General features: G+C 37.6%; 1 protein-coding gene across 1 annotated transcript; it reads right to left on the bottom strand.

The window, feature by feature from the left end:
- Nucleotides 1-35: 35 nt before the first annotated feature.
- On the bottom strand, nucleotides 36-26212 carry myripa (myosin VIIA and Rab interacting protein a). The gene is made up of 17 exons (XM_088014496.1): nucleotides 25841-26212; nucleotides 25036-25104; nucleotides 24107-24266; nucleotides 19189-19410; nucleotides 18231-18367; nucleotides 14075-14155; nucleotides 13035-13132; nucleotides 12174-12254; nucleotides 11833-11976; nucleotides 11002-11137; nucleotides 9902-10449; nucleotides 4385-6178; nucleotides 2804-2983; nucleotides 1985-2146; nucleotides 1743-1841; nucleotides 1600-1660; nucleotides 36-918 (listed from the first exon to the last, which is right to left on the bottom strand). The coding sequence occupies exons 3-17, from the start codon at nucleotides 24214-24216 to the stop codon at nucleotides 902-904; spliced, it is 3870 nt and encodes a 1289-aa protein (XP_087870622.1). The 5' UTR covers nucleotides 24217-24266; nucleotides 25036-25104; nucleotides 25841-26212; the 3' UTR covers nucleotides 36-901.
- Between the last annotated feature and the right edge of the window lie 1727 nt (nucleotides 26213-27939).

Below are 27939 nucleotides of genomic sequence, written 5' to 3'. Positions count from 1 at the left end.
TACGTCGGAGCACAGCATTCCCAGACGGCAGCAGGTGTGCGCAGCTTTTCAATTTTATTACTATTTTGAGCTTAAAAGACAGAAAACAGTTACTGATTTACAATGCTGTACAAAATGTGCACTATAACATACACAACAGGGGAATAATACTCAAAGATTACACGCAATTATTTTTATTTCAAATGTAAGAGTTTTACAGGTTGCATAACATGCTACACTTGCTTTTATGTTTGTGTAATTTATAATTGTTTACATGCTGTTTGTAGAGTTTTGTTTAGAAGCTGCTTCTACTCTTATTGATTTCACATTATGTATATTAAGTGTCATAAAAGGATATCTATGAGCAACAGATTTAAAATAAAGTTTTAATGGTGCTGAAACAAAGATATTCTACATATCCATGTGCTTATTTTCTTGTCTTTGTGCTCCTCCTTTAATCAGATGGTCGGTGTCTATTGACTTCCCAAAATATTTGATCGGTGACCTGAAAATGCAATTATTTTATCTGCTGTGTACGTATAAAATATAAACATCAATAATTTACTCTATTTTTTGTTGGTAAGACAATATGCAGAGTGATCATGGAATGGGCATACATTTTTGCCCAAAATGTTTAACCGTCCCTCTGTCTTAATAGATGGAGTCATTTACACTCTGTGGACAGTCTGGCGGGGTTGCACTGACCCCGTGTGCGCTTTTACGAGGCTTTTTTCGTGTGCTTTTGTCTTAAATTCTCAGATGATTAAATGCACAAAGCTTGATGTGAAGACGGAATATGTGTCCATAATAGTGTTCCACATTGCTTGAGGTGTGTGTACTTTAAGGCAGCTGGTCAGACTGGTCAGTTGGATGATGGGGTGAAGGCACTGCTGTCAAAGAAGTCCTGCAGAGACTTGATGCTTTAGGCTTCCTTGTCTTCTAAAAAGAGAAAGAGACAAAACCATCTGAATTCAGAGGAACGATGAGACACCAGTTAGTCTCTAATTTTAGTCAAACAGGAAAATCTTGGACTTCATGTTTAAATGACGCACAAGTACCAAAAACACAGTAGCACTGTTTTTCCCTGCAAATAAAATAAAGTGATTCAATTACATTCTATTTTGTGTGTGATATTTTTAGTGACACCCAAATCCAGAACCAAAACAATATTTAAAATCATTTTTTATCTATTATTTTCCTTGCATAACAGTTAAATTAAATCGATGACCAACAAAGACTGGAATTATTTTAACACTTGTGAAACTTAAAAAAAAAAATTACAAATTGCAAATGCGAGCCACGGTTTTATTTAGTTTGTACTTGGTTCTCTCAAAGCAACATTATTTCAAAGAGTACAGTTGCTGGCGTAATTTCTGCACATCAATAATGCTCTGAAGCTTAAAAACACTGCCAGTATGGACGTAGACATTATGTCACATTATTGTAAAAATTGGAAGTTTTCCTGTAATCCTTAAAGTTTGAGTGATATTTATCACTCATGAGTCACATATACCACCTAATTATTTATTTTGGTGAAAACTACCTACATCATCAGTGAACTGAAATAATGTAAATTACAATGTGATGAATTCACTCAGATTAATGCAAATACAAAGTTACCTTTCACTGGTGGAGCAGGTAGTCTTCTTCTCAGATGTCTTGAAGAGTCCAGAGTAACAGACTGCGACAACGTACATGAGCATAAAACTGTTTTAGCTCACGGCTCTGGAATTTACACGTTTCTGTGTTCTGACGACAAGAACCTTTTCTGTGGTCGCCCTGGTCTTCGTGAAGCGACTCTGGGTGTCCACATTGAGGCCGGCGCTCTTCAGAGCAGCGATTCTCGCGGAAATGTCGGATATCTAAATCATAAACAAGAAAAGTGACAGGCCGATCCAGGTGCGTTGAGCCACTTTAAGAGGCATATTTCCATAAATGTCCCAGAATCTACGTGGCTGTAGGATGCATGCCAAGCATTCCTCCGTTTTCTTTTTGTGAAGCTCACCTGCAGCTCGGACTGCTGAACCTTGGCGGCGGCGGCTGCCACCTGCTCCTCCAGGAAAGACAGCTCCAGGTCGGATGTGGAGCTGCAGATCTCCCTGGCGCACTCCTCCAGGTCGCTCAGCTCTGCCTCCAGGCTGAACACAGAACCAGCTGCCACGTAGACCTGCACCAGAACCAGGCCACAGAAATCCCAGCTCATAATGTTTATATTTTCAAAATTACTCAGACACCTTATAACTTTACTAATTATAGATAAAGACAAATATTTTATATTTAGTTCACATTTTACACATCACTTTTCAGTTTTGAGCTTCATTCAGACTTAATTCAAAGAACTGTACAACAAATTTAAAAAAAAACTGTTTTGCTGTATGTTTCTCTCAAGGAGGTAAGTTTTTATTTTTGAATCCTATGAAAACCTCACTGTGCATGTTCACAGTAGGTTCTATATTTTGAATAATCTCATATTTATCATGTAATTATTATTTTTAGATTTTAAATGTTCTAAGGTTTGACTTCATAGTTTTCACTCGATTAGTAATGAAGAAAGATAAACCAGGTAAATCATTTTATTTTCTCCTAAATTATTATTTTAGTGGATAATATCTGACATTTTTGCCCAATTTATATCTGTCATTTTCATTGTTGGCCTTAAAACCCCCCCCAGATATTTAAGCTCCTGATTCACCACAAAAATTAATTTTAGCTCAAACTGGTGAGTTGAATCAATATTTGCAACTATCAGATTACGCTGCACACTGCTGCAGAAATAGGAAGTATAAAAATATGACATGTGGTAAAACCATGAGCTGGACTTTACATTTTCCTCTAGTTTCCAAAACTGTTGGTCCAGCTTCTTGGGGTCTGTGTTTGGGGGCAGTGAGATTGTAGAGACCCGGGTTTTGTCTTGTCCCTCCACTCCCTGGAGCAGCTCCTCGGTCGCATTCAGCACCTTCAGCACCTCGGTGGTGATGCTGCGTAAAGATGCTGCAGAGTATCGCTACGGAGCAAAAACCAAGACAGGTCATTTTAACCCATAAATGTAGGAGAAACGGTCTGAATTTAACAGCTGAAGAAATACTCAACAGATTTTTTTATTTATTTTTTTTCCATTTTCTCCAGGGTTGCACAAAATAAGTAAAAGCCAAAGAAACCACTGAGATGTAGAACGCCACTAAAATCTAGACAGTATTTTATTAATCGTAGCACATATCAATACTTTTTCAACGTTCGTAGTGAATTCACTCAGATATCCCTCTTAGTAAAGATCACTGCTAATTTCTGAATTAAAAGGTTATAGCCAGAATAAAATATTAACTCAGTCATCTTTTTTTTTTATTATTATTTCTTTCCTGCATGGTGTAATGTCAGTTTCCCTCTTTATAATACAGCGGTTGCTCACAGCAAAAAGACAAAACATTTTTGCCAGCTCAAAATCAAAAGTTGTAAGTAATTAAAATGCTAATTCTGATTAGTGCAACATTACTTCTCTCGAATGCATTCATCATGCTAGGTTTTGGGGAGTCGGCAATTAATCTGTTGTGAGAAAGTGTAAAATACGTGACTGTTTAAAGATATTCTTTACCGAATATAAATTAATTCACAATGAGATTGGGCCTCTAATCTTTGCAGTAGGTAACAAATCGGTAATACTTCACAAGAAGGTCAAACCTCTGTGGATTTGCAACAAAAACACAAACTAAAATTTTGAACCTATTGCAATAAATAAACCTTGATTCGTTACAACAAGCTAAAATGTTTTTATCGAAAATAAGAAATACATATTTGAGAGGAAAGTGAATTTTCTAGTTTCATAATACGTTCAGATTTTAATATCCTACGGGTTCGAGTTATATTCAAACAACTCTCACCTGCTCCAGCACAGATGACATTAGCTCTATAGTTTTGTAAAGCTCCATGTCACTACCCTACAGTTAAGATAAAGCAAAGGCACAGAGATGATAAGACAGAACAAAAAGAGGGAAGAAGAGAAAGAAGTTAGCTGAATTGAAAAGAAAGTGTGAGGCCAAGCAAATAAAACCTCTGCTGAGCGTCATTCAAATTACTGTAAAATGATTCTGGCTTATTTTAAAGCAGAGGAACAGCTGGAAGAGTAGTTCAAAATCTACGGTCGGATGGATTAGATGGTGAGATGCAATTCAGCATGCTGCAATGAAAATTAAAGCTATTTTATTAAACATATTAAGTGGAAGTTAGTGAAATGTTTTCCTCTAAAGGAAAATAGAAAAAATCAGACATTCAACTCATTGATTAATTTTCTCCTGAGCCTGCATCTGACATTAAAACCTTTATAAACAAAGACAATAATTGCAAAAGATTCTGCATCCTAAGATGTATTATTTTATTTGTTAAACCTGCTTGAAACAGCTCTTGTACTCACGTTCTGGATCTCCTCCGGTGAGAGGAACTCCCCTAGATGAGTGCAGGAGCTGCACTGTTCCATGTTTTCAGTTTTCTGCTCTTCCTCGACTCGTCCGTCTCCGTCTTTCTGCTCACAGTTTGTGTTAACTCTGTGCATCTCTGCTGCTTCCGACTCGGCTGTGTTTCTTCTTCGTCCGTCCTGGTTCTCACTTTTCTCTTCACTCTTTGGACTCGTCGGTTCTGTGATGGTCGTCGTATCCCTACAGTTTTCTTCATGAATATTTTCATCTCTACCTGTACTGTTTCCTTCCTGTTTTTTGTCGGATATCTCCTCGTCCGTTTCCTCACCAATGCGTGTTGTTATCACTGACCTCTCGTGTGTTTCCTCTGTGGCATCCTTCCTCTCGCTCACTCCGGTCTCTCCTTTGACGTAGTCGCTCTCTGGTTTTCTGTGTTTGGTTTGTCCGGTTTTGTCCATCATTTCTGCCTGCATGTCCTCCAGAGTCATCATCAGCATGCTGCTGATTATTCTGTCAAATTCTGCTTCGTCTTCGTCACTCTTTGAGTCTGTTTCGAACTTTCGCTCACTCTCTTGGCTTCCTTTTAGAAACTCTTGTTCGACCTTTTCTTCTGTGCCCTTTGAAGGTGGCTCTTTCTCTTCCTCAGCTTTTGCTTCCTGTAGCAACTCCGTCTGCAATTCTGTTTTCAAGTTGATGTCTTTCCTTTCACCTGGCTCTTTAAAGAGTTCCATGTATTTGTCATATAATTGCCTCATTCCCACTGTTTCTTCCTCTGCTCCTCGCTTGTCTTTCTGTACGCCGGTTGCGTCATCTTCAACCTTTCTCTGACACTTTCCTCTCTCACCCCTCTCTTGCTCCCTTTCTTCAGATTCATCTGTCAAATTAAACATCTCCATGTCTATGTCTCCGATTGATTCCTCTCCCTCCCAAAGCTCCCTCATGCCCCTGCTGCCCCCGTTTTCCTCCTGCTCCTGTTTTCCTTCATTATCTCCCAGTCTGTCCAGCTCATCCTCGGTAGATGAAAACTGGGAGGCGCTGACTAAACTGGCCAAATCCCGCAGCCGAGTTCTTTCCGGCTGCACTCTCCACAGCTCTTTCTCATCCGCCCCGTCCTCTCCTCTTCCCGCCTTATCCAGCTCGTCCTCGGTGGATGAGTACTGGCTGGCGTTGACTTCGCTAGCTAATCTGCATAATCTAACGGCCAGCTCTTCATCTTTTCCCAGCTCATGCTCCATTTCGAGGCCCATTCTGTCCAGCTCGTCCTCAGTGGATGAGAACTGAGTTGCTCTGACTTGTTTTTCCAGCCGACAGAGCCTGTAGGTTAGTCTCTCTATCTGCACCTGCTCTTTATCCCCTTTGTCTGCATCTGCGTCCCATTCCCCCTCGCTTCGTCCCACTCCGTCTGACTCATCTTCAGTCGAGGACAAGTAGGTAAGGCTGGCTTGGGAAACAAGACCGCATAATCTGTGTTGCAGCCCGTCATCTCTTTCTTTCTCTTCACCTGTTCTTTCTCCTTCATCCAGGTTCACGTCCGTCTCAGACCCACTTCTTTGTCTCCTTTCTCCCTGCTGTGCATCGTTATTTTCATGTTTCTCTTCATCTCGTTCTTCTTCTCGGGGGCAAAATTCATAGACTGTGCCTGGGCATGGATGCAGTTTTGAAGTGAAGTCGTTGACAGTCTGATTGACGGCATCACTGCTGGGGTCAAAGGGTTCAGGGGTTGTGGCGGCAGAGGTGTGGGGAGTTACAGCATCAGAGGGTTGAGAATAAAATGGCTCCTTGTTGTTTAAATCCTGAAAATGTGTAAAGTTCAAAAGTTTAACAACAGTAGATTTTGTTATGTTACAACCACAAACTTCTACAGATTTTACTGGAATTGTATATGATAGATCAACACAAAGCAGAGCAACCAACTAAGCGCTTTAAGCTTCTCCATGACTTTATCTGATCTGTCTGCTGTGTTCCTTGGTTCTCATGATGCTGTTTGTTCACTAATGGTCTCTGAGAAACATTTCATAATTGCATGACGTTTAAAGATGATTGGCTGCACTGGACTTTATTTAGGAGAATCAAAGTACAGGGGGACTAACACAAATGTAAACCATACATTTCCTGTCTTTTTGGAGTGTTTTTGGTAAAAGCCCATATACTTTGTGTTGGTTGATGACATTAAATTCCAGTAAATACAAGGAGGTGTGAACTAGGAATGCATGATAGTAGAAAGTTCTGATCTTGCCTTTAAGTCTTTTTATCTTTGTCCCTGCAGATTGTGGTTTACTCATTTATTTAACAGAGAAAATACAACACTTTAGCCTATTTTAATAATTCTTATCTCTTGTGTAATCTCACTTTTTGTTGTTGTTTTTGATGAGATAAGTTAAACTAAATAATATGAGGGGCCGTTTAGGACAAAATTTACGTTTTGTCTCTCACACACTACCAAAAAGTCTCGCATACTCCAAAAAAGTTGCCTCGCATACTCAAAAAATTTACGTTTTGTCTCTCACACACTACCAAAAAGTCTCGCATACTCCAAAAAAGTAGCCTCGCATACTCAAAAAAATTACGTTTCCTCTCTCACACACTACCAAAAAGTCTCGCATACTCCAAAAAAGTAGCCTCGCATACTCAAAAAAATTACGTTTCGTCTCACACACTACCAGAAACTCTCGCATACTCCAAAAAAGTTGCCTCGCATACTCAAAAAAATTACGTTTCGTCTCTCACAAACTACCAGAAACTCTCGCACACTCCAAAAATTACGTTTTGTCTCTCACACACTACCAGAAACTCTCGCACACTCCAAAAAAGTTGCCTCGCATACTCAAAAAAATTACGTTTCGTCTCTCACACACTACCAGAAACTCTCGCACACTCCAAAAATTACGTTTTGTCTCTCACACACTACCAGAAACTCTCGCACACTCCAAAAAAATAGCCACGCACACTAAAAAAATACTAAAATGTCACACACACACAAACGTTAACTTTCTCGCACACATACACTACTAACAGCTCGCACATTCACAAACGTTAACTGTCTCGCTCACATACACTAACAGCTCGCACATTCACAAACGTTAACTGTCTCGCTCACATACACTAACAGCTCGCACATTCACAAACGTTAACTGTCTCGCTCACATACACTAACAGCTCGCACATTCACAAACGTTAACTGTCTCGCTCACATACACTAACAGCTCGCACATTCACAAACGTTAACTGTCTCGCTCACATACACTAACAGCTCGCACATTCACAAACGTTAACTGTCTCGCACACATACACTACTAACAGCTCGCACATTCACAAACGTTAACTGTCTCGCTCACATACACTAACAGCTCGCACATTCACAAACGTTAACTGTCTCGCACACATACACTACTAACAGCTCGCACATTCACAAACGTTAACTGTCTCGCTCACATACACTGCTACCAGCTCGCACACACACACACACAGACGTTTATCTCTCACATACACAAGACTAAAGTTGAACACACACACACAGTACTAAGACTCGTTTTTTGAATGTGTGAGAGCGAGACTTTTTTTGAATGTGTGAGAGCGAAACTCTTTTTGAATGTGTGAGAGCGAGACTTTTTTTGAATGTGTGAGAGTTGTCAAGGAAGAGGCGGGGCATAATTTTTGGATCAAACTGCGCATGCGTAGATCCTAAACCTTAAGTTTCGATTGTTGACTCACTGTATGTTCTATTACTTAGTATATTTGTGCTATATATATTTTAAATATATATAGAACGTTTAATTTTCTTGTAGATTAAATGTGCTATAGAAATAAATGAATTTGATTGATTGATTAAAAATAGCAAAATTGCTGTAGTACAATCTGTCCACTGGGTGCCAGCATTACAGGAATTATTAAGAGGTCTTGTGAGAAATTCTGTTCCCCCGTGAAAATCTGTTCCCCCTGTGACGGGAGCGCGCATTGCAGCCAGAGACGTGGATCCGGTGAATCTGACCATTTTCACGGCGCTTCTGATCGATTTCTCGGTAAAAACTACTCATATGATCATATCAATGTGTAACTTTCAGTTTAATCGGCAGCTATCAAAATAAAAATACATACATAAATAAACGAGGTCCGGTGTGGAGGTCTTTTTTCGCTGTTTTGTGTTATTTTGAAAGCGAAGAAAATCGATCTTTTTTCAGCTTTTGTCTCGTAAGCCTGACAAATAAAAGTCAGTCAACAAACACAGGTTCCCAACACATAGTGTGCATTTATAATTTTTCATTTCTGATGAAGGAGGAAGGAGATTAATATACCTGCAAGATCTTTTACTTTGTTTTCAAAATATTTGCACTATGTTTGACATTTGTCCTTAACATAGTTTAATATAAGGTAGCTATTGAAAGATAGTTTCAATATATTTATATATATTTAAAAACACAAATATACTAAGTAATACAACATACAGTGAGTCAAAAATGGAAAATTATAGTTTAGGATCTACGCATGCGCAGTTTGATCCAAAAATTATGCCCCGCCTCTTCCGTGACAACTCTCACACATTCAAAAAAAGTCTCGCTCTCACACATTCAAAAAACGAGTCTTAGTACTGTGTGTGTGTGTTCAACTTTAGTCTTGTGTATGTGAGAGATAAACGTCTGTGTGTGTGTGCGAGCTGTTAGTAGTGTATGTGTGCGAGAAAGTTAACGTTTGTGAATGTGCGAGCTGTTAGTAGTGTATGTGAGCGAGAAAGTTAACGTTTGTGTGTATGTGCGCGAGCTGGTAGTGTATGTGAGCGAGCTGGTAGTGGTGTATGTGAGCGAGAAAGTTAACGTTTGTGAATGTGCGAGCTGTTAGTAGTGTATGTGAGCGAGAAAGTTAACGTTTGTGTGTATGTGCGCGAGCTGGTAGTGTATGTGAGCGAGCTGGTAGTGGTGTATGTGAGCGAGAAAGTTAACGTTTGTGTGTATGTGCGCGAGCTGGTAGTGGTGTATGTGAGCGAGAAAGTTAACGTTTGTGAATGTGCGAGCTGTTAGTAGTGTATGTGAGCGAGAAAGTTAACGTTTGTGTGTATGTGCGCGAGCTGGTAGTGTATGTGAGCGAGCTGGTAGTGGTGTATGTGAGCGAGAAAGTTAACGTTTGTGTGTATGTGCGCGAGCTGGTAGTGGTGTATGTGAGCGAGAAAGTTAACGTTTGTGTGTGCGTGGCTATTTTTTTGGAGTATGCGAGAGTTTTTGGTAGTGTGTGAGAGACAAAACGTAATTTTTTTGAGTGTGCGAGAGTTTTTGGTAGTGTGTGAGAGACGAAACGTAATTTTTTTGAGTGTGCGTGGCTACTTTTTTGGAGTATGGGAGAGTTTTTGGTAGTGTGTGAGAGACGAAACGTAATTTTTTTGAGTGTGCGAGAGTTTTTGGTAGTGTGAGACAAAACGTAAATTTTGTCCTAAACGGCCCCTCATAAAATAATCTTATGGGATCATTCTGCAGCTTAAGTGACTAGTCGTCTCATTTGTTTAGCGTCGAGTCTCTTTTCCTTCTTACCGATGGTGGAGAAAACGCTGCTGACTCTTTTTTACTCCTCCTCTTTTTCCGAGTTTTCCTGATTTTTCCCTCCTCTTGCTCATCGGACACCTTGAGCTCATCCTTCTCCCTCTCTGCTACTTTAAGGTTAAAGTCTACATCAATGATGCTGGTTCTCCGGGATGAAGGTTTCCTGAACTCCGCAGGCATCTTCCGCTTTAGGAGGGCTATCAGAGGCTTGCTGTGCTTCAAGTTCCCCTCAGAGTCTGAAAACGGATCATTTTTGTTCCCCTGGTGGCGTGTTGGAGTCACGATGTTGTCACCAGAATCATGCTGGGCGGAGCCGCAGATCATCATCTTTTTGTGGATCTCCTGCAGAGCAGCACCCCGGCTGCTGTCTGGCTCTGATTTGCTTTCACTGTCAGAGCCCAGGCCTTCATAGGCAGAGACCACTCCGGACTCCCGCTCCAAGGCACTGTAGACCAGACTCTTCCTCTTAGTGAGGAGGCCAGGCCGGGACAGCTGGGTGGTCTGCAGGGCGATCCAGTTCCCATCTGGGCTCTTTAGCACTGAAGACATACATTTGCATTCAGACAAGCAAGAAAAATAGAGACACGTCCACCAAGCAGGGTTCCTGCACATTATTCATGTCAAGAAATGATACTAATTCAGACTCAAATTAAGAAGAAGATGTTTCAGCCAATCTCAGGCTTTAAATATTTAAATATGTAAATATTCTTCTGTCAGGAAATCTTTGCAAATTTTTAGGTGCAAATAATGATTTTGTTTTTACAAAACGATGGATGGATGGATGGATGGATGGATGGATGGATGGATGGATGGATGGATGGATGGATGGATGGATGGATGGATGGATGGATGGATGGATGGATGGATGGATGGATGGATGGATGGATGGATGGATGGATGGATGGATGGATGGATGGATGGATGGATGGATGGATGGATGGATGGATCAGTTTTAGACCTGATAAGTATTTACACTAAACATTACATTATTATTTTAATCTTTTAAAAGTTTGATATCCTCAATAGAGTAAAAAAAAAAGAGAACTGTTGCCACATTTCAACGCTGTTTGCTTGTGTGAGTCGCCTCTTACCAGAGTTGTCAAGGCGATCCACACTCTTCCATGCTGTCATGGCCGATGCACCGCCGTCTTTCTTCAAGGCCTTGGTGACGTCTGGTTTCTGAGCTGGCTGGTTGTTATCCAGCAGCGTGAAGGCTGAATGTGATCTCTGAGAAGAGATAGGCGACACCGAAAAACACAATTCTGTGTATGTTGTTAATTTAGAGGAGCTCATTTCACCAGCAGAGGTCAGTGTGAGTTAACAATCCTACAAGGGCTAATTGTGGAAAAATATACATTTAGTTTTTCTTTTAGTTAGTAAACCGACACCCAGCCACCTAAAAAATATGGATAATCAGGAACCCAGATGTGTCCATTTTGATATTTGTGACTTAGATACTAAAATCATATTCAATAAATTAGATTATTGTTTATTTCAGTAACTCAATTTACTAAGTGAAGCACATTATGTATGTACTATTTACACAAAGACAGATGTTTCCCATCCTTTATTTCTGTTAATTATGATGATTCTTCTCCTTGCAACAAATAAAAATACTTGACTTAAAGTAAGGCTTAATAAAAGTTATTTTCAATACCTGTTTAACGGTTATTATTTTTGAAGGGTCTTTTTAATCTGACTACCCTTGTTGGAACAGACACCTAATTTATCAATTTAGCAAGTTTAGAGTTCGGGTTAGTTAGAAAATAATAAAAACTTTATTATTTTTTGCATCTGTTTAGGGTACCAATGACTGCTATGCACATCCTGCATTTCAGGCCCTTAAGATAACTAACAATAATTGGTTTAGAAATAAACCAAAGAATAGTGTTAGATTAATTTCCACAACACCAGTTCTTTACCCAGAGATTTGCTTGTTGTGTCAGAGATCCAGAGGGCTGATCGCAGGCAGAATGACGATGATGAGGGTCAGTGTTGTGTTCAGAAACCCAGCCGTGGGCATATTCTGCCCTCATCTCAGTCAAAGCATTTTTCCTGCTAATGATCTTACACACAAAGAAAACAAGATTAGCTGTTAGGAAACAGCTCTGACTGCAGAAGGAACGGCAAACGAGTTGTGCATTTTCATCTTGTTAATGGGGTAAAAATGTAACCTTTCTGTGCTGCTTTTTATTTCAGTTTTCATAAGCTTCCTAGACAGAGGATAAATAAACTTTTTTAGATGCGATGAAGCTGCTTTTACTTTTTCCACAATGGTTTGGGCCAGTTCCTCGACGAGCTCTCCTCTGTGCTCCCGTAAATAAAGTGCTTCATTCTGGCTCTCCTGAGAAAACACAGACGTCATAAAGAAAGCTTTAGAGCCCAACATTAGCATAAAGCAAGCCGGTTACTTCCCCAAATTTATACGCCGCACATATTTTCTGCGCTGAACTCAGAAGCTTTGGGATTCCAGCGCAGATTAGATGAGGGGCGCTTAACAAGAGACGCACTTAAGGATTAAACCTAGAGATAGTCTGAACAATGTAATACAATAAGCATTTATAAGAAGATTAAATGTTGAAATATTTTCAAAACATTCTACAATGACCAGAGTGAGTTGTAGACTGGTTAGTCTGACACATGAGTTTTAGGTTCAAAAACTGCACTAAACTTTCTTTGACTGTTATCACATAAAATCCCAATAACAGACGTCACAATTTTTGTTTGAATTCTGATCAAATCTGAAAGCTTTTACAGAGGATGGATACTTTTGAAAGGCACTGTGTCATTTTGGATGCCATGTTAAGAGTAGTCTTCTAAAATTAAGTAAAAGCAACTCTTACGGCACATATTCTCATACTGTTAGTACTGCAGTTTCACAATGCCATTTAGCAGAGTCTAAATCCTGATTGTTTCAGTTAATCTGATCCAAACCGACTCCAACAGCAAGCAGATACAATGTCAGATTAGATTATGACACAATGGAAAGACCGCTGATGACACTAATGTGCATTACATAGTGATATTTTTGAAAACACAGACATCATAAAAAAAACGATCCATAAAAAGACCATTTTAAAGATTCTATCCTAAAACAGATCATTTAGGAGAAAATGTGAACAACCTGAGTCGAGGTGTCAAACTCAGCCTTAGAAATGGCTTCGTCTATGGCCTCCTCTGCAACCCGCAGGGCCACACTGAGCGTCTCTGCCACGCTGTGCTCTGAACACAAACACAAAAGTGTGATCCTTCAAACATGAATGAAACAAAAGCCGTCAGCAGCTTAAATCTCTGCTACACATATGTGCAGCGTGCCCAGTGCATGCCAACTTCATATTCACTTCCTCATTCCTGTGGCTGTGAAAACAGAGACATGGCCGTCGGGTAACGACAACCTTTCATTTATGTTTGCAGGCACTCCTCCTGTTAGTGCAGTGAACTGGCAGAGTGGGGGAAAGTGAGGACAAAGAAGAGGAACATATGGAGCAACGCATCTGTTTGTGATGCTGCTCAGATTCTAAGACAAACATCAGAGCCATTTCATTCCTGTGTTATTTCTTTGCTGTAATAAAAAAGAAAGCCTTTCCAAAACTTGAAGCTCTTAAGTAATAACCCCCACAACCACGCTGCACCAAAAGAAACATAACTCTGTTATAAACTGTTAGACTAAACAGCTGATAAAACATTTCTTAATTAAATGTTTAATTGTTCAAACTTGTACTCCTTACTGTGTAAGGTGAAGTCTACCTTAACTAATAAAGTTAGTTATTCTGACTGTACTGATTTATTCTTTGAAAAATACAAACTGCTGATAACTATGAAAGCTAATCTTCTGATTTTTGACACCCACTGTAACACACTGAACAACTGAAAGTGGAAAGAAAGCTAATCAAACATCAGTCTATGTCATCGTTCTGATTTTTATGTCGCTGTTAAGGGAAATCTCGATACATGAGACTTTCTCATTGAGTCAAACAGAAACTTTTGAGTCCATCTTCTTTCTCGATAGATCATGATAAACATGATAGAAATGCCTTTTGTCTTGTCTAACCATGCCGTTTTCTGTGAAGGAAAATCAACTGCCTAACTTTAACCAATTATTTCTAAAATCAGCCCTATGCTACCAACAAGCATGAGTCGAGATTTATCAAATTATTTTGGCACCTTCAGTTTGCCTGTAGAAAGTTGAGTCGCTCCCGCAGACACTGCCCTCATTGCAGATGCTCTCATCGCAGGCGCTGCCGTCTGCAGACACACACAGATGTTGACAGTCAAGTGTGTGAAAAGACAGACATCATACGGACTGCAGGCAGGGATTTAACCAGAAACCACATCACACTAAACCTTTAAATAAGATTAAGGATTAAGGACACAAAAATGGATAAATCCTGGTTTTCATTCATGTCATTCAGATAGCATGACACATCGCAGGTTATAATAACATGTTTGTCCACATGTGTCTGAACGTGTGTATCCCAGGTTACATTCTTTATCACTGACTGTGTTATTCGTTCATTGCATTTTCACATTTTGTCACATAACAACCACAAACCTCACTGTATTTTATTTGAGATTTTATGCTATGGACAATTTTAATGTAAGAAGAAAGTCACTATTGAAGCAAAGTCAGAGGGAGTCCTGTGGAAAATGTTCTTCGGTCAGATGAGGTAAAAATTTAACTCACATCCACACAGACTCACAGTGTGTTTGGAAGCTGACGCAATACATCACCCAGAACAAGCCAGTTCCAAAATTGTTGGCAAGACATGAAAACTGATGTTCTGGGTTACTGTTCACCCAACCTGATTGAGCTGGAAAAGAGAAACGGGCAAACATGTCTGTTTCAATAAAGCTGAGAAAAACAATCCCCAAAGGAAAAGCCAATCAATGTTCATGTTAGTATAGTGAAAAATAGCAACAAAAAAAAATTAAAAACATGTGATTGTATTACCATCTTATTTCCACTATGACATGCAATCTCAATAAAATATGATGTTTGGAGTTGTAATGTGACAAAGTGAGGTAAAAAAAAAAAAGAACATTTAGGTGCCTTGGCTTTTCTACTTTAATGTTTCACTTTAAAATTACAGGCAAGTTTCTTATGTTAACACAAACTTTAAAAAAACAACAAACAACATAATAAGGAAAATCACTGGAACTGAACTGTAAATGGGCGTAGTAGAGAATTATTTGATAACAGAGTTAATTCACAATTTCGTATTTCCTTTTCTGAGCTCTTTTTCACGTCATGCAAATATTCCTGCAACAATGCAACCGTTTGTGGTGACATAAGTGCATTAGACGGGCCTCGTGTGAGGCATTACAGGAAGACTTGAGCTGTCTGCAGCAGACTCCTGTCTGAAAGTACAGTGTGGCGGACAGAGTCCCTGCCAATCATTTTAAAACGGCAAATCCAACAAAGTAATGTTAAGTTTGAACGTTTTACGAAAATTACAAGATCTTAGCCATAGTTCCTACTTCCTGCTCCGTAATCTCTCTTCTGTGGAATCAAGTAAAACTGAAGATTTACATTTGTATTTTCGTTGTGCAAGCAGGTTTTTGTTTATTAAGCTGTATAATTTAAAGATTCTGACCTCATTTGATTCCAGTAAACAGAGATACAGCAGATTTATGAGCAAAGCAGCAGCTGAAAGTGACTGCAACCCCAAAACCAGTTTCTGCAACCGAGGTCTATTTTTTTCAGGTTCTGTTTTTAATATGCTAGCCAAATATACTTAGGCTGTAGTGAAGATTTATTAAAAAGGATTAAACAAAATGTATCTTTTGTTGCAGTAGCATAATCTCACTAATAAATTAAATGTATGTGTACTGGGAAAGCTTATTGTTGGGCTATTGTTTTTGAAAAATAAAAAGTTTTCTAAAAGTTACATTTCCTTCGAAACATATAAATGATACAGGATTTTATTTTGTGGGAACATGCTGTTTAACTTCAGTCAAATTAAATCCATAGTACTGATAAAATGTTAATAGAGTAGTACTACATGTAGTGAAATGTAAATTGCATTTTCTTACAGTGCATACTCTATTTGCGAGGCCGCTTTGATTTAGTTTTCAGAGGGAGATGTCTGTAGGCAGCCCCGATTCAGTGAGTTTAGTTTTCAGGAGAAACATGTCATTGTTACAGACGTTACACAAGACTCAGGATTGCTCAGTTTCCGAATGTCAACTTGACCACTGCTGATGCCGTTCATCCGGCTCCGATTGTTCTTATGCAACGCACCGGGAGCAGCAATCGACGTCTTTCTGAGTCATAATGTGCTGCTCGGATTTTACAGGGGGAGGAAACTGTTTTCGGCACAGGTCAGTTATAAACAAATGAAAATGCATGACCCCGCGTGTTGCACAGAGCATGAGCTGCAAACGGCAGAGGAGGGGTGGCGTGATGTCAGCCCACATCGGTCATCCTCCCACAGGATCCACAGCTCTGCATCATGTGCTGCCAGCGACCTCTCCTCCACGAAAACACACATAATGCTCTAAATTCCTCTGCCAATTCAATCAGATCAGAGACTGGGGGCCTAATGGAGCCGAGATGTGCTACGGCTTTGCCCCTGGCTAGATCTACATGCTGGAACAGATGCTGTTAGAGGAAACAGTGTACAGTATAATACATTTCTTTTCAGCATGGCTGCCTCCTGCGAAGCTCCTCAATCAGCCATGGCTGGCTTTGACTGAAAACATTTCCCTGGAGTTTTGACTGAATTTGTTTCATTACATAAGAAACCAAAGCCCCTTTTCATCACCGTCACTGACGGGACAAAATAGGCAAAAACACCCAGCAAGTGAAAAAATAATGCTTTTTTTAGATGGCATTAAAAGGTAAGGAATAATAATAATAATAAAATCTGTATACATTGGGAGCAAATAAAGAAGAAGTAACTGGAAAGTCTAATTTTTTATTTTTATTTTTTCCAACAGCTCCTACATAAAATTTAAATGACCTTCACATTTCCATCAAGAAATATTTTTCATGACTCTTCACTCACTCAGCTTTTCAACATCTGATATTCAGTTCCTGATTGTTTAGAGTATGCTGCGTATTTGATCACTTTTAGCCTGGTTTAAAATTAATACAATTAGATATTTCTTTAAGGTTTATTTCAAGATTTTATTTGTATTTCATCTGTAACCCAAGTAAGTTACTCCATTCTGCTGAGATGCACAAATCAGAAGAGAATAACGATTACCGGAACATCAGTTACCATCTAATCACCACAGAAGACCAATCCTTAATCTAAATTTGGTATTTAAAGACTGTCAACATTTCCAAAGTCAGAATGTTTTCTTTCTTTCACCTAAACCTTAGTTACTGAAACACTTCCCTTAAGCACAAAGTCGACATTAAAAAGTGTTGCTGTAACCTGGTGGTTGAGAGTGGTGCATTCACTGACTGAAAAATAAATCTGATTTTTGAGATTGCAAGATGCTCAGCTCCGCTCTCATCATTATTTTTGAAACATTTGTTAATGTCCCTGTTTCTCTATGTTGTCACCAGTTACTGCACTGCCTTTTCTGTGGTGCAGGTACTGCAGGTCAGTAACTGTAGCAATTAAACACTGCATAATTATATTTATTTATTAGAAATAACATTAATTTAATTAATGAAATATAGATCAAACTGAAATTTGCCCAATTTTGTTAAATCTTTTAAAATAAATTTTTTACATAATTTTTGGATAAGTTGCAGCAACTGCACATATTTTTATTTCTTATTATACTCTTTTGTTAATGTGACTGTCTAAGCCTGTTAGCTTTTAATGAAACCTCTTTTCTGATTTGGACTGAGGTTGATGTCACTGGTACTTAATTTTTGTTTGAAAGCTACAAACAAAACTTAAAACTTAACTTGTAGTTCTTCAAGCAGCCTGTAGATGGCGCTGCATCAGAAATAAATCAGAGCAATGTAAAAAAAAATTAGAGATGAAATTAAATAAATGAAATTACTAACATGCAGTAAAATCCAAATGTAGCTGAAACTTGTAACATAAATTATTTTTTGTAACATTTGGAGGATATGAAATCTAGTTCATCCATTTTGTGGCATCATTGTGTTAATGTGCTTTAATTTGGACTCATGCTTATGTTCAGACCATTTTGAAGTCAGATTATAGGCAAAATGATCTGCAGGAGTTAAAAGAGCTGAAAGAAAATATTTTAATCCTGGTTTCTATTTTTTTTTTTACTGTATATAAAGCAAATACATAATACATGGTCTCCTTCTCCTGAGAGTAAAGCTTATAGATAGTTTAGAGCCTGCAGAAAATATGTGAATGGGTTTCTATTCAGTGAATAAACGTACCGGTAAGCTCTGAAAGAGCGCTGTGCTCGGCCAGGTGTTTCCTGTAGAGGGTCTTCAACACTTTCGCACTGCCAAACCTTTTAAAGCGTTTCTTCACATTTGTGTAGAACCATTCGAGTGACTGCGTCTTCAGCAACCTTAAAGACAAACAACAATTTAATGCTCAAAAAAAGTCACATACTTTTCTTTATCAGGCTTTTTACCCAAAAAAGGACAATCAATCCACATATATGCAAACAAAATGAAGAAATCTTGATTTGAGAAGTATGTAGCTACACGCGCTTCCTTGTTCTCATGTTATTTTATGTCTGATCAGCCATTTGGACATACAGCAATAATGCAGTAAACATTATATCTCATCAATGGAAATACTTTGCATTGTTGTAACAGATGCATTATGTACTGAAAATACTAATTTACCAAAAATAATTGTTCGTTTATTCTACCTAAATTTGTTATTTTGTAGTGATGTTATTTCATTTTACAGATTTTTTATTTTATTCTATAAAATACCTTCCCAATTTTATGTTTTTGTCTTTTTGAGCATATTTTTTTCAATTAAATCAGATGTTATCCAACAATTACTCAATTCTTGAGTATTATTTTGACCAAATACTTTTACCGTGTTTAAATGTGATTAAAGACATACTGACGGAGTGCGACTCTTACCTGAGTATATTTTATGGCTACTCGGTCTTTTTGGTACCAGAACAATCACCAGACATTGTTTGCTAAACATTTCATTACCATATTTAAAAAAGGGAAAGCCTGTAGATTCTTGTGATTGACAACTTTACCCTGTGTTTGTGTTCAATTTGTTTTTACATGCAGTCCTTTTGGAAATGTTGCTGACATGCCTCATTTTAGACCTAAATCATCCCTGATAACTTTTGACATCGCTGTCAGGACCTCATGTCTAATTCAACCTCCTTGTGTAACACACACACACTGACCTTACCTGCTCTTTTGGCAGGCGGAGCAGAGCCAGGCTTTGTCCCGCTTGCTGTAGACCCGGCAGGCCTTGCAGACGTTGTAGCGGCAATCGCGGCACTGGCGCTTGGGGTTGAGAAGGAAGGTGAAGGGGGAGCAGCAGCGGATGCAGCAGCGCTGGTTGAAGCAAGCTTGCCGCGACAACAAGAGGCAGCGACTGCCCTCCTCGTCCAGCTCCTGCTTCAGTTCACTGTGGGGAGGAGGGGATGGAGGAGAGGCAGAGAGAGAGGATGGTTGGAGGCAGAAAGAGAGAGGAAAAAAGCTGTACAGTTGGGTGCATAGATGTTTGCGTGTGTGAGTGCAGGATGAGTTTGTTTCGGTGGATCAGACACTAATGGAGTGATTATAGACTTAACCCCAAATTGACCCTCAGTTTTTGAACAACTGAAATGAAACAGACCAAATAAATGCCAGTCTGTTAAACTGTTTAACAGTATGAGTGACGATTAAGTCAGCTTTTAGTGTCACATGCTAACGAAAAAGAAAATAAGGATAAATATTTGAGTTTTCCACCAGCGCTTTACTCATCATTTTTAAAAGCTGTGTGTGAATTTCAAAGAGTATGCTAAGATGAAATGTTGTTTCTGTATAAAAGTCTCATTTATGGCAGACTACAAACATTTAGCATTCACTCTCACAACACAGTTACTTACACAGTAGAATGGGGATATTTAAAAAATATGTTTTTATTAATGTCCACATATTCTGTAAGTAGTGTGGTTGTATTAAATACAAATACTTTAATGTGTTTATTGGATAGAACAAGAGAAATAATCACAGAGCTGTGAAATAAAAGGGAATGGAGACACATTTGTTCTTCTTTTTAACCAATAAAAGTATGGAAAGTGTGCCATGTAAATATTCAGCCTCCTTTTCTTTGATACCCTGAAATAAATGAAAGACGAAACTCTTCAACTATCGCTAACTTAAAAACTATTTAATGTTTTATTTACTTTGAGTACATAAACTATGTGCACTACAACCACTTTCTGTGCAAGTACTAAAGATTTGCAATGTAAAAGAAACATACATATTCATTCAGTATATGCATTTGACAGTTATTTATTCCAGCAAACAGGTAGGAATCTTAAACAAAAATGTTCAAACAGCAGCAAAGGTATCCAACCGAGACTTTGAGCTCATGGAATAATTAACAAGATGAGCATGAGAGATGATTGCAGACAGCGACAAACTGGTGCAAGTCGCACCAGAGGGAAGGGTGTCAAAGAAATTAGAACAGCAGGAGCGCCGACCATGACTGAATCATATACGGTTGATTACAGCTGAATACTGATGAACTCTGACAAGATGAGGGGAGAAGAAAAAAAACAACAAGTCGATTATAGCTAGCTTTTTTAATTTAAACTCGTTAAACTTTACAGTTTTTTGAAAAATCTACTTCTTCTAAAGTTGTTTTTGAAAGAAATGTTTTTCTGGAGCTCAAGAGAAAACAGATGAAACAGTTAAAGTGTAACAAAGATGGTTATAAGGAGGATTTTCTGTTTTTTTTTGTTATGTTTATCATTCTTATCAACATTTACTGTAATGATCAGGGATCATTACAAAGCAATGCAACCCTCTTATGATCAAGAAAAGAAATTCCTGTAATATAAACTTATAACCCCCCATAACACTATAAAATTTTAATGGTGTCCTCAGACGCCTGGCTCTCACAGGAACGGTTGCAGCAGCCTGTCCATTACTGAAGCCTAATACTTGATAAAAATAACCCTCAGACATCACGCTCTCAGGCACACTCAGGCAAGGAAGACGGAGATGTTTGCAGCGAGACAGAGAAGCAACAAGCACGGGGAGCAATGAAGGAAATTGCAATACAGAAAGCAGCAACGGTCACACATCCGAATGGTAAATCATATACGGAACATGCTGCAAAGCTCTGTTTTCACACATTAACATCAAGCAGATTTTCAACCATATGGGATGTAGGAAAGAAGAGACATTATACATACCATCCATAATAGTCATTTAACAAATCTGTTTTTTATGAGTGAACACAGAGAAAAAGTGAGTCTGAGTTTAAAAATGTTATAGATTTGCTTACTGAGGACAAGAGTTTTATGGTTTTAAATGCTTTGTGTTATGAAAAAAGGCCCCTGCTTTGCCGCTTATAAGCAATAGAGGGCAGAGTCGAGCAACTGTATTCACTCCATAAACGTCTGTGGTGATAATTCATTTACATCAAAAACAATGTTGCATCAAATCTGTGTTTACCTTCTGCCAATGAGCTTTACTCTGAGGAGAAAACGAGGATTAAACGACTTCTCAGTGAGAAGGCAAAATATGATTAGATATCCTGTTTACAATTTACAAAATAAAAAAACTTGACAAAATTACAAACCAAATAATTTCCAAACAAGCAAATTTCACAATAAGAAAAAAAAAAAAAAACTTGTGCCAATTTTTTAAAACAGCATCACAACGATCAGCATGTCTGATCACGGCTGTTAAATAACTACAAGATTAGCTGTTGAACTTCTTTGTTGCCAGTAGTTCAGCAAATAATGACTTTGTCCCAGCAGGTGGAGTCTTTGGATACAAAATATCTCAAATATAAGTCATATACAACTGTACAAGTATGGCATTATAATGGTAAAAAAGCTATTTAGACAAACAGTTAGACATGGCAGACAGTAAACTAAGAGCCGTGAGCTGAACACATGGAAAGGATTATAATTATTTGTATAAAGGGATTCAGAACAGCCTGTGGCAATAATGTTGCCTGCATCTAAATCCTGCTGCAAACAGAGCAAATAGAGGTTTTTAAAGATAAATTATATGCAATGCAGTCAAAAGAAGTCAATGCATGAGGAACAAAAAGTCTGAAATAAACATGTTAAAAATAACTGGGAAAACTTAACAAATGGGTGTCATGGTCTGTCTGTCCGAGAGTAAATGCAGGTTTGAGGCTTCTGTAAATAATTTGTATCATTAAGAGGTCACATTATTTTGATTTGATCGGGAATCAAAATCTGACATATTTCATAGACAACTAATCCAAACAATGATCACATCCAAAGAAGAGTGTTGTGTGTTATACAGAAAGGTCAACAACAAATCTGAAACCCTATGTTCAGATATTTAAAATTATTAAAATACTAAACATAGGGAGTATGTATTTTTCAAAAAGAAAAAGCACAAGAACATAAAAATGAAATTTTGCAAATGTTATTTTATGAAAGCAAGAAAAAGCTAACTCATTTATTACTACAAAACTGGGCTAAAATAGAAAAGTCTCAGTATTATTAAATGAAGAATCATTTGGGTCCTATAAGAACCACCACTTCAACGGGAGCAGAGCCAGAAGAACCAAATCTTTTGAAAAGTTCTGGACCTCCCATCACAGACGAGGTTAAACATCTACAAGAACCAGGAGCACAGCTTTATTTACTGTAAGTCTTTACTAAATCACCAATAAAATCTACCAGTATAAAACACCCAGACTCTGAATGCCTTTGCTAAACATTTGCTGCAGTTGCATGAAACCTAAATCTTTTGTATAATTGTTTCTAACTTGTGAGACAGGAGTGCATGTTGCATAAAGACCAAATGTTTTCTGTTGAGCCAAAGCAAACAATCTTTTTTTTTTAATGCTATGAAGGAAAATTTCCACTGAAGGCCTTTTGCTGTTGAAAAGTGACGGAAATAACAACCATTAGGCTTATCTCATTTTTCCACTGGCTTTTAATTGGGCTACCTCTTTGAGCACAATGTACATTATGTTGTGTTATCAAAATAAACTGCAGGTAACAGTAACAAGAATGTTTGTATTACTGTCAAAGTAAAGTGCTTTGTTTCATAGAACAAACTTTTTTCCACGACGGTAAAAACGACGTTTAATCCCTGCAAAATACAGCTGAATTTTGTGAGTATTTTGTCTCAGTGGTTACTTTGAGGAAACGGCTCTGGGTACAACAGGAAGGTCTTTCACTTCCTGTCCCTGCTTTTAGAACACAGCATGGAGCAAAGACAAAGCAAAGGAAAGCTCCACCAAAGTCTAAAAGCCTTTGAATGCAAACTGATCTGCAGCTCAAACTTATGTTTAATATATTTTCCCTTTATTCAGTGGCTGCAACTTTAAAATTTTTCTGAATGTAAGAAAATGTTTGAGTTGCTTAGGTGATAAAGAAAAAGCTGATGAAAGACTCATGACACCACAAATCAACATTAACAACTAGTTAGGCACCATTATAAGTAAGTTACAATGGTGCCAAAAAGTATGTGAACTTTCTTTCGCATACTTTTTGGTTGGAAAAGTCAAATTAAACACCAAAATTAGGACGTCCAAAGTCAGTTTTGAAGTCCACACTTAAAAAAACCAGTAAGAACTCTATAAAACACTGACAAAGATCAGGAATAAAATATTTATCTGCAAGCCGGTGCTCAAAAGGTTTTGTGGTAAAACTTTTAAATGCCTTCTTGCTCCAAAACACATGAATCTGTCCTATTCAAACTCATAAAATGGAGATGATAAATTATTTTGGCTTATATTGCAAATAGTATAATTATAGTACTATATAAGCTAATATCTGATTAACAAATCCAGAGGTATTAAACCTCAGAGCGATCATTAGATGTTGCTGATGGTTTTTTTCCATGCAAAATTATGTTTTGGCCCAGATCCGAGTTTTGACTTTCAAGACAAACTGAATGCAGCATAAACGTCCCACTTGCAGGACCCTCTTCTTTCTCCTTGACCACAAACTAAAAATATTCAGTTAAAATGTAAGAAAAAAGCCCTGAGGATATTTAAGTTTAACATAACACTGACATGGTCTGTATGTCGCGTTGGACTGAAACTCATTACATAAATAACTTTAATAACCACTCCACCGTCTGATACAATCGATACTGAGTCGAGGACTGACCTGAGTCGTTCCTCCTCCTTCTTGCGCAGCCTCATGTCTCTCTGCACCACCTGCAGCACGTGCTCCGCCTCGTTTTCTGTAAGGCCCGTCAGATCCAGTTTCCGACCCATCTTCAGCAGCCGCTGCTTTTAAAGCTTCACTTTTCCAAGCAACCCTTCAGCTAGTTGTTTTCATCCGAAAGACACAATATTTAAGTCAGCAGCACAAAATAAATAAGCAGTAAAATATATGAGCAAGTTTTTTGTAACACATCATTATAAATGCCATAAACCGGCTGTGGTAGGCAACTAAATTACATCTGAAATGTTCTGAGGACCTTGTAGCTACACATTTACTTCCCTAAAATTTGTACCAAATGCAAACAGAAAATAAAGAGATGCAAGTAAAAGGAGTGTTTTTAAGCCTGCAGGTTTTTGAAATAAAATAATAAAAGAGACAGAAAAGCATCTAGAGCTAAATATTCTGGGAAGGAAAACTGTTAGAAGCTCCCAAAGAGGTGAGACTGGACTCTGAGCAGAGTAACAACTCTGTTCAATTTCTAAATTTATCAGGTTGATGGAAACATATTCTAATAGACTTGCAGAAGAAATTATTTTTTATAAAGAAATGTAATTTTATGTTATAGCTATCTTATGATGAATCCAGAAAAGATCACAGGTAAAGAAGCTACTTGTTGACAGGGTCCAGGATCCAAGCATATTTGAGGAAAGGTGAGTTGTGGGAGAAACTGTTGCAGAAGCAACAAATCAATCACTCAAATTTTATTTATATAGCACACACATTTCAGCAGCAAGGCATTTCAAGGTGCTTTACATAATTAAAGAAAAAAATAAGAACAGCATGTGACATTGAATAAACAGTAAGAAAGAGATTTTGAAAAAAAAAAAAAAAAGATTAAAAGAGATTTTTAAAAAAAGATAAAAACATACTAATTTAAGCGCCTGTCGTCGCTGGTCTCCGCCGTCCGTTTAACACGGGTATTATCCAGGCCCCGTCGCCTAACAGGACAGAATTTACAGATTTTTAGTCAAAACCCCGTTTAACAAGGATTTTCACACCTCAGAGTTTTAGTTAAAATGCCATTTAAAAGAAATTAATAAATAGATAAAAAAAAGTAAAGATAAAAACATTAAAAACATCAAAAACATTGACATTTGACTAGACATGAGAAGGTAGGAAAACTTGTTCAAGAATTTAGGGGAAATTTGCAATGTATGACTTTTATCTGGAGAACCACAACACGGCAATGTATTCAAGACATGGGCTGTAACTGTCACATCCCTTAAGAAACTCAAAAATAAGAGACACTCCAAGTCACACTGCAGCTGGAAATCATGCAAACAACAACAAAAAGACATCAATTACTTATTCTTTAGATTGCTACTGAATAAACTGAAATTTGTAGAGTAAATATTCTTTTTTGTTGTTTATTTATAGGTTTTACATGATATTCTAATAATTTAGTAAAAAATATTACAAGTTTTTCTCCACTGGAATTGAAAAAAAAAATATGGCACCCAAGAAAAAAAGAGATTATTGATGCCATCAAACACTTTCTCAGAAGTCCTTATAGATATTTTGTTCAAATTAAGACAGGTGAGTCCCAAAACAAAGAGTCCTGAGCTCTTTTTGGAAATATGGTGAAGGCAGCATGCATTAGAGTATTTATTTATTTATTTATTTATTTATTTATTTATTTATTTTTTTTTTTTTTTCCATTTACAAAGTACTTACCGGTTTCTTTATCAAGTCCCTTCCCGGCAGCACAGGATACAAGACAGCGATCAATCATCCAGGTCTGCGAGTTAACGCCAAACATTAATGATCATTTAATAAGACCGTCATGAGTACTAGCTTGTATGTATTAAATAAAAAGTTGAACCAAAGTGTGGGTCGGCGAGTGACCGATTACAGCTGCAGGACCGATTACAGCAGCCACCGGTTTTTCCAGGAGAGGGAAATCTGGATAAATCCAGATTAGTTTCCACTTCCAGTATTTCTCTGCTCGCAGAGGGGGGTATTGATGTGGCATTATTACGCCACTTTGTGAGAAGAGAAAATAGATGACCACGTAAAAGAGAAGAGCTGAACAAATTATTTTTAAAGTAATTTGTAAGAAATTGACATTTCAGTGAGGAACACGTATATATATATATTTTTTTTTTCTTGTTATCACTGTATTGCATTTTAAACATCAACTTGTGCTTTTCTGTTTTAATGTTCACATAATTTTATGACAAGGATAAAAGAGAGACTCACCCAAACCAGCTAATTAAAATTGGCTGGTTTGGGTGAGTTAGCTGGTTAAAACAGCGGATTTGGACGCAGAGCGATGAAATAGAGACGTCCAGTGGACAATTGAAGAACTGCATATTTGATCCTATTTAACGAAAAGTCTGGTTTTGAAATCACGGCGTTCTTGTCAGCGAAAGACCTGTTTGATTAGATTAGTAGTTGATACAGTTCCCGTCTTATTTCCATTAGTTTTTTGTCATATAGGATTAGGTCTTATCCTATATGACACATTATTTCCTTCACTGGAAATGTCCTGCAAAAAGCAGCGGATGTGAAAGACATGAGCAGGTTTGTTAGATGAGGACATCTGGTGGACAGTTGAAGGAGCTGCAGGTCCAAAAAATTACATTACATAAGGTGTACTACAATAAAGCCACAGTAAATCTGGCTTTAAAATTAGAGTTCTTGATAGCAATAGTTATATTTGATGAGATTATAAGATGATTAGGTTTTCCCCTGTTTTTTGTTTGTCAGATTAGATTAAATTTGTTTCCTTTCCTAAAAATATTCGTCAGATGAGACCGAAAAAGAAAAAGAAGGAGCAGGTGGACAACTGAGGACATCTAGTGGAGAATTAAAGAACTTTAGACTGGTCCAATAAAATTGGGAAATCCAAAAATAAAAATCGGATGAATGAAGGGCTTCATGGTCTAAAACTTCTCTAGGAATTAAATATGTTAGGATATAAAGCAATGTGGGGTAAAGACATCACCAGAGAGACAAAAGAAGCACAATTACTTGATCTTCCCACAACATGTGTATTTAGTTTGTATTATAAATCTGTTTATTAAGTAAAATCAAGGAGAATGCTATGTGGTTTATTGCTTGGCAGAAGCTGTATTAACCTTAAGAAATTTGGAGTATGTGTGGTTTGATTTGAAAAATATAAGAACTGTGTTTTTTTTCATTGCAAAGTAACAAAGATTTAAAAAAAATATGAAGAAATCTCAAATTACAGTTTTTCCTGGTTTCCATTTTTCTTTAAAATATTTAAAAAGATAAACTAAGATCACTAAGGCTGCAAGTACACATATATTTTATTATAAACTTTACTCACATCTATCTAAAGTCAACATGTTTGTTATCACTTTCAACTTAAAATGACGCATTATGAAACTAATTTATGAGTACAGCAGTTAAACATTAAAAATAAACTGCTGATGATGGGTCTTGCAGAAATTCTCAATAAATATTTCAGTTTCACCAGACAGGAACCTAAAGTATATTACCATCCTTATCTAAACTAAAGACGACAATAATTAACATAAATATAGGTTAATTTCTGTTCATATCTGATTCACCGGACACAAAACTAGATTACTGTCCTTATCTAAACTAAAGAAGACAATAATTAACACTCATCATAAGGGTGTTGGTTATGGATTCGACGAAACCAACTGGAAACTAGAAAACTAACTGATTTTTACTTCAAATTGTGGTCCTCGATGCACACTGCTTTCTTGTAATCATATCCACAGAAACAAATCCACACAGGCAATATAGCTGAGAAAGAATAACCAATAAAAAGAAAGATAATC

The sequence above is a fragment of the Poecilia mexicana genome, unplaced genomic scaffold, assembly GCF_051168715.1.
Source record: "Poecilia mexicana isolate PSO_F unplaced genomic scaffold, ASM5116871v1 scaffold_17, whole genome shotgun sequence".
NCBI classification, from domain to species: Eukaryota; Metazoa; Chordata; class Actinopteri; order Cyprinodontiformes; family Poeciliidae; genus Poecilia; species Poecilia mexicana.
The sequence above is the reverse complement of the archived record's forward strand: the minus strand, read 5'-3'. Positions and strand labels throughout refer to the sequence as shown.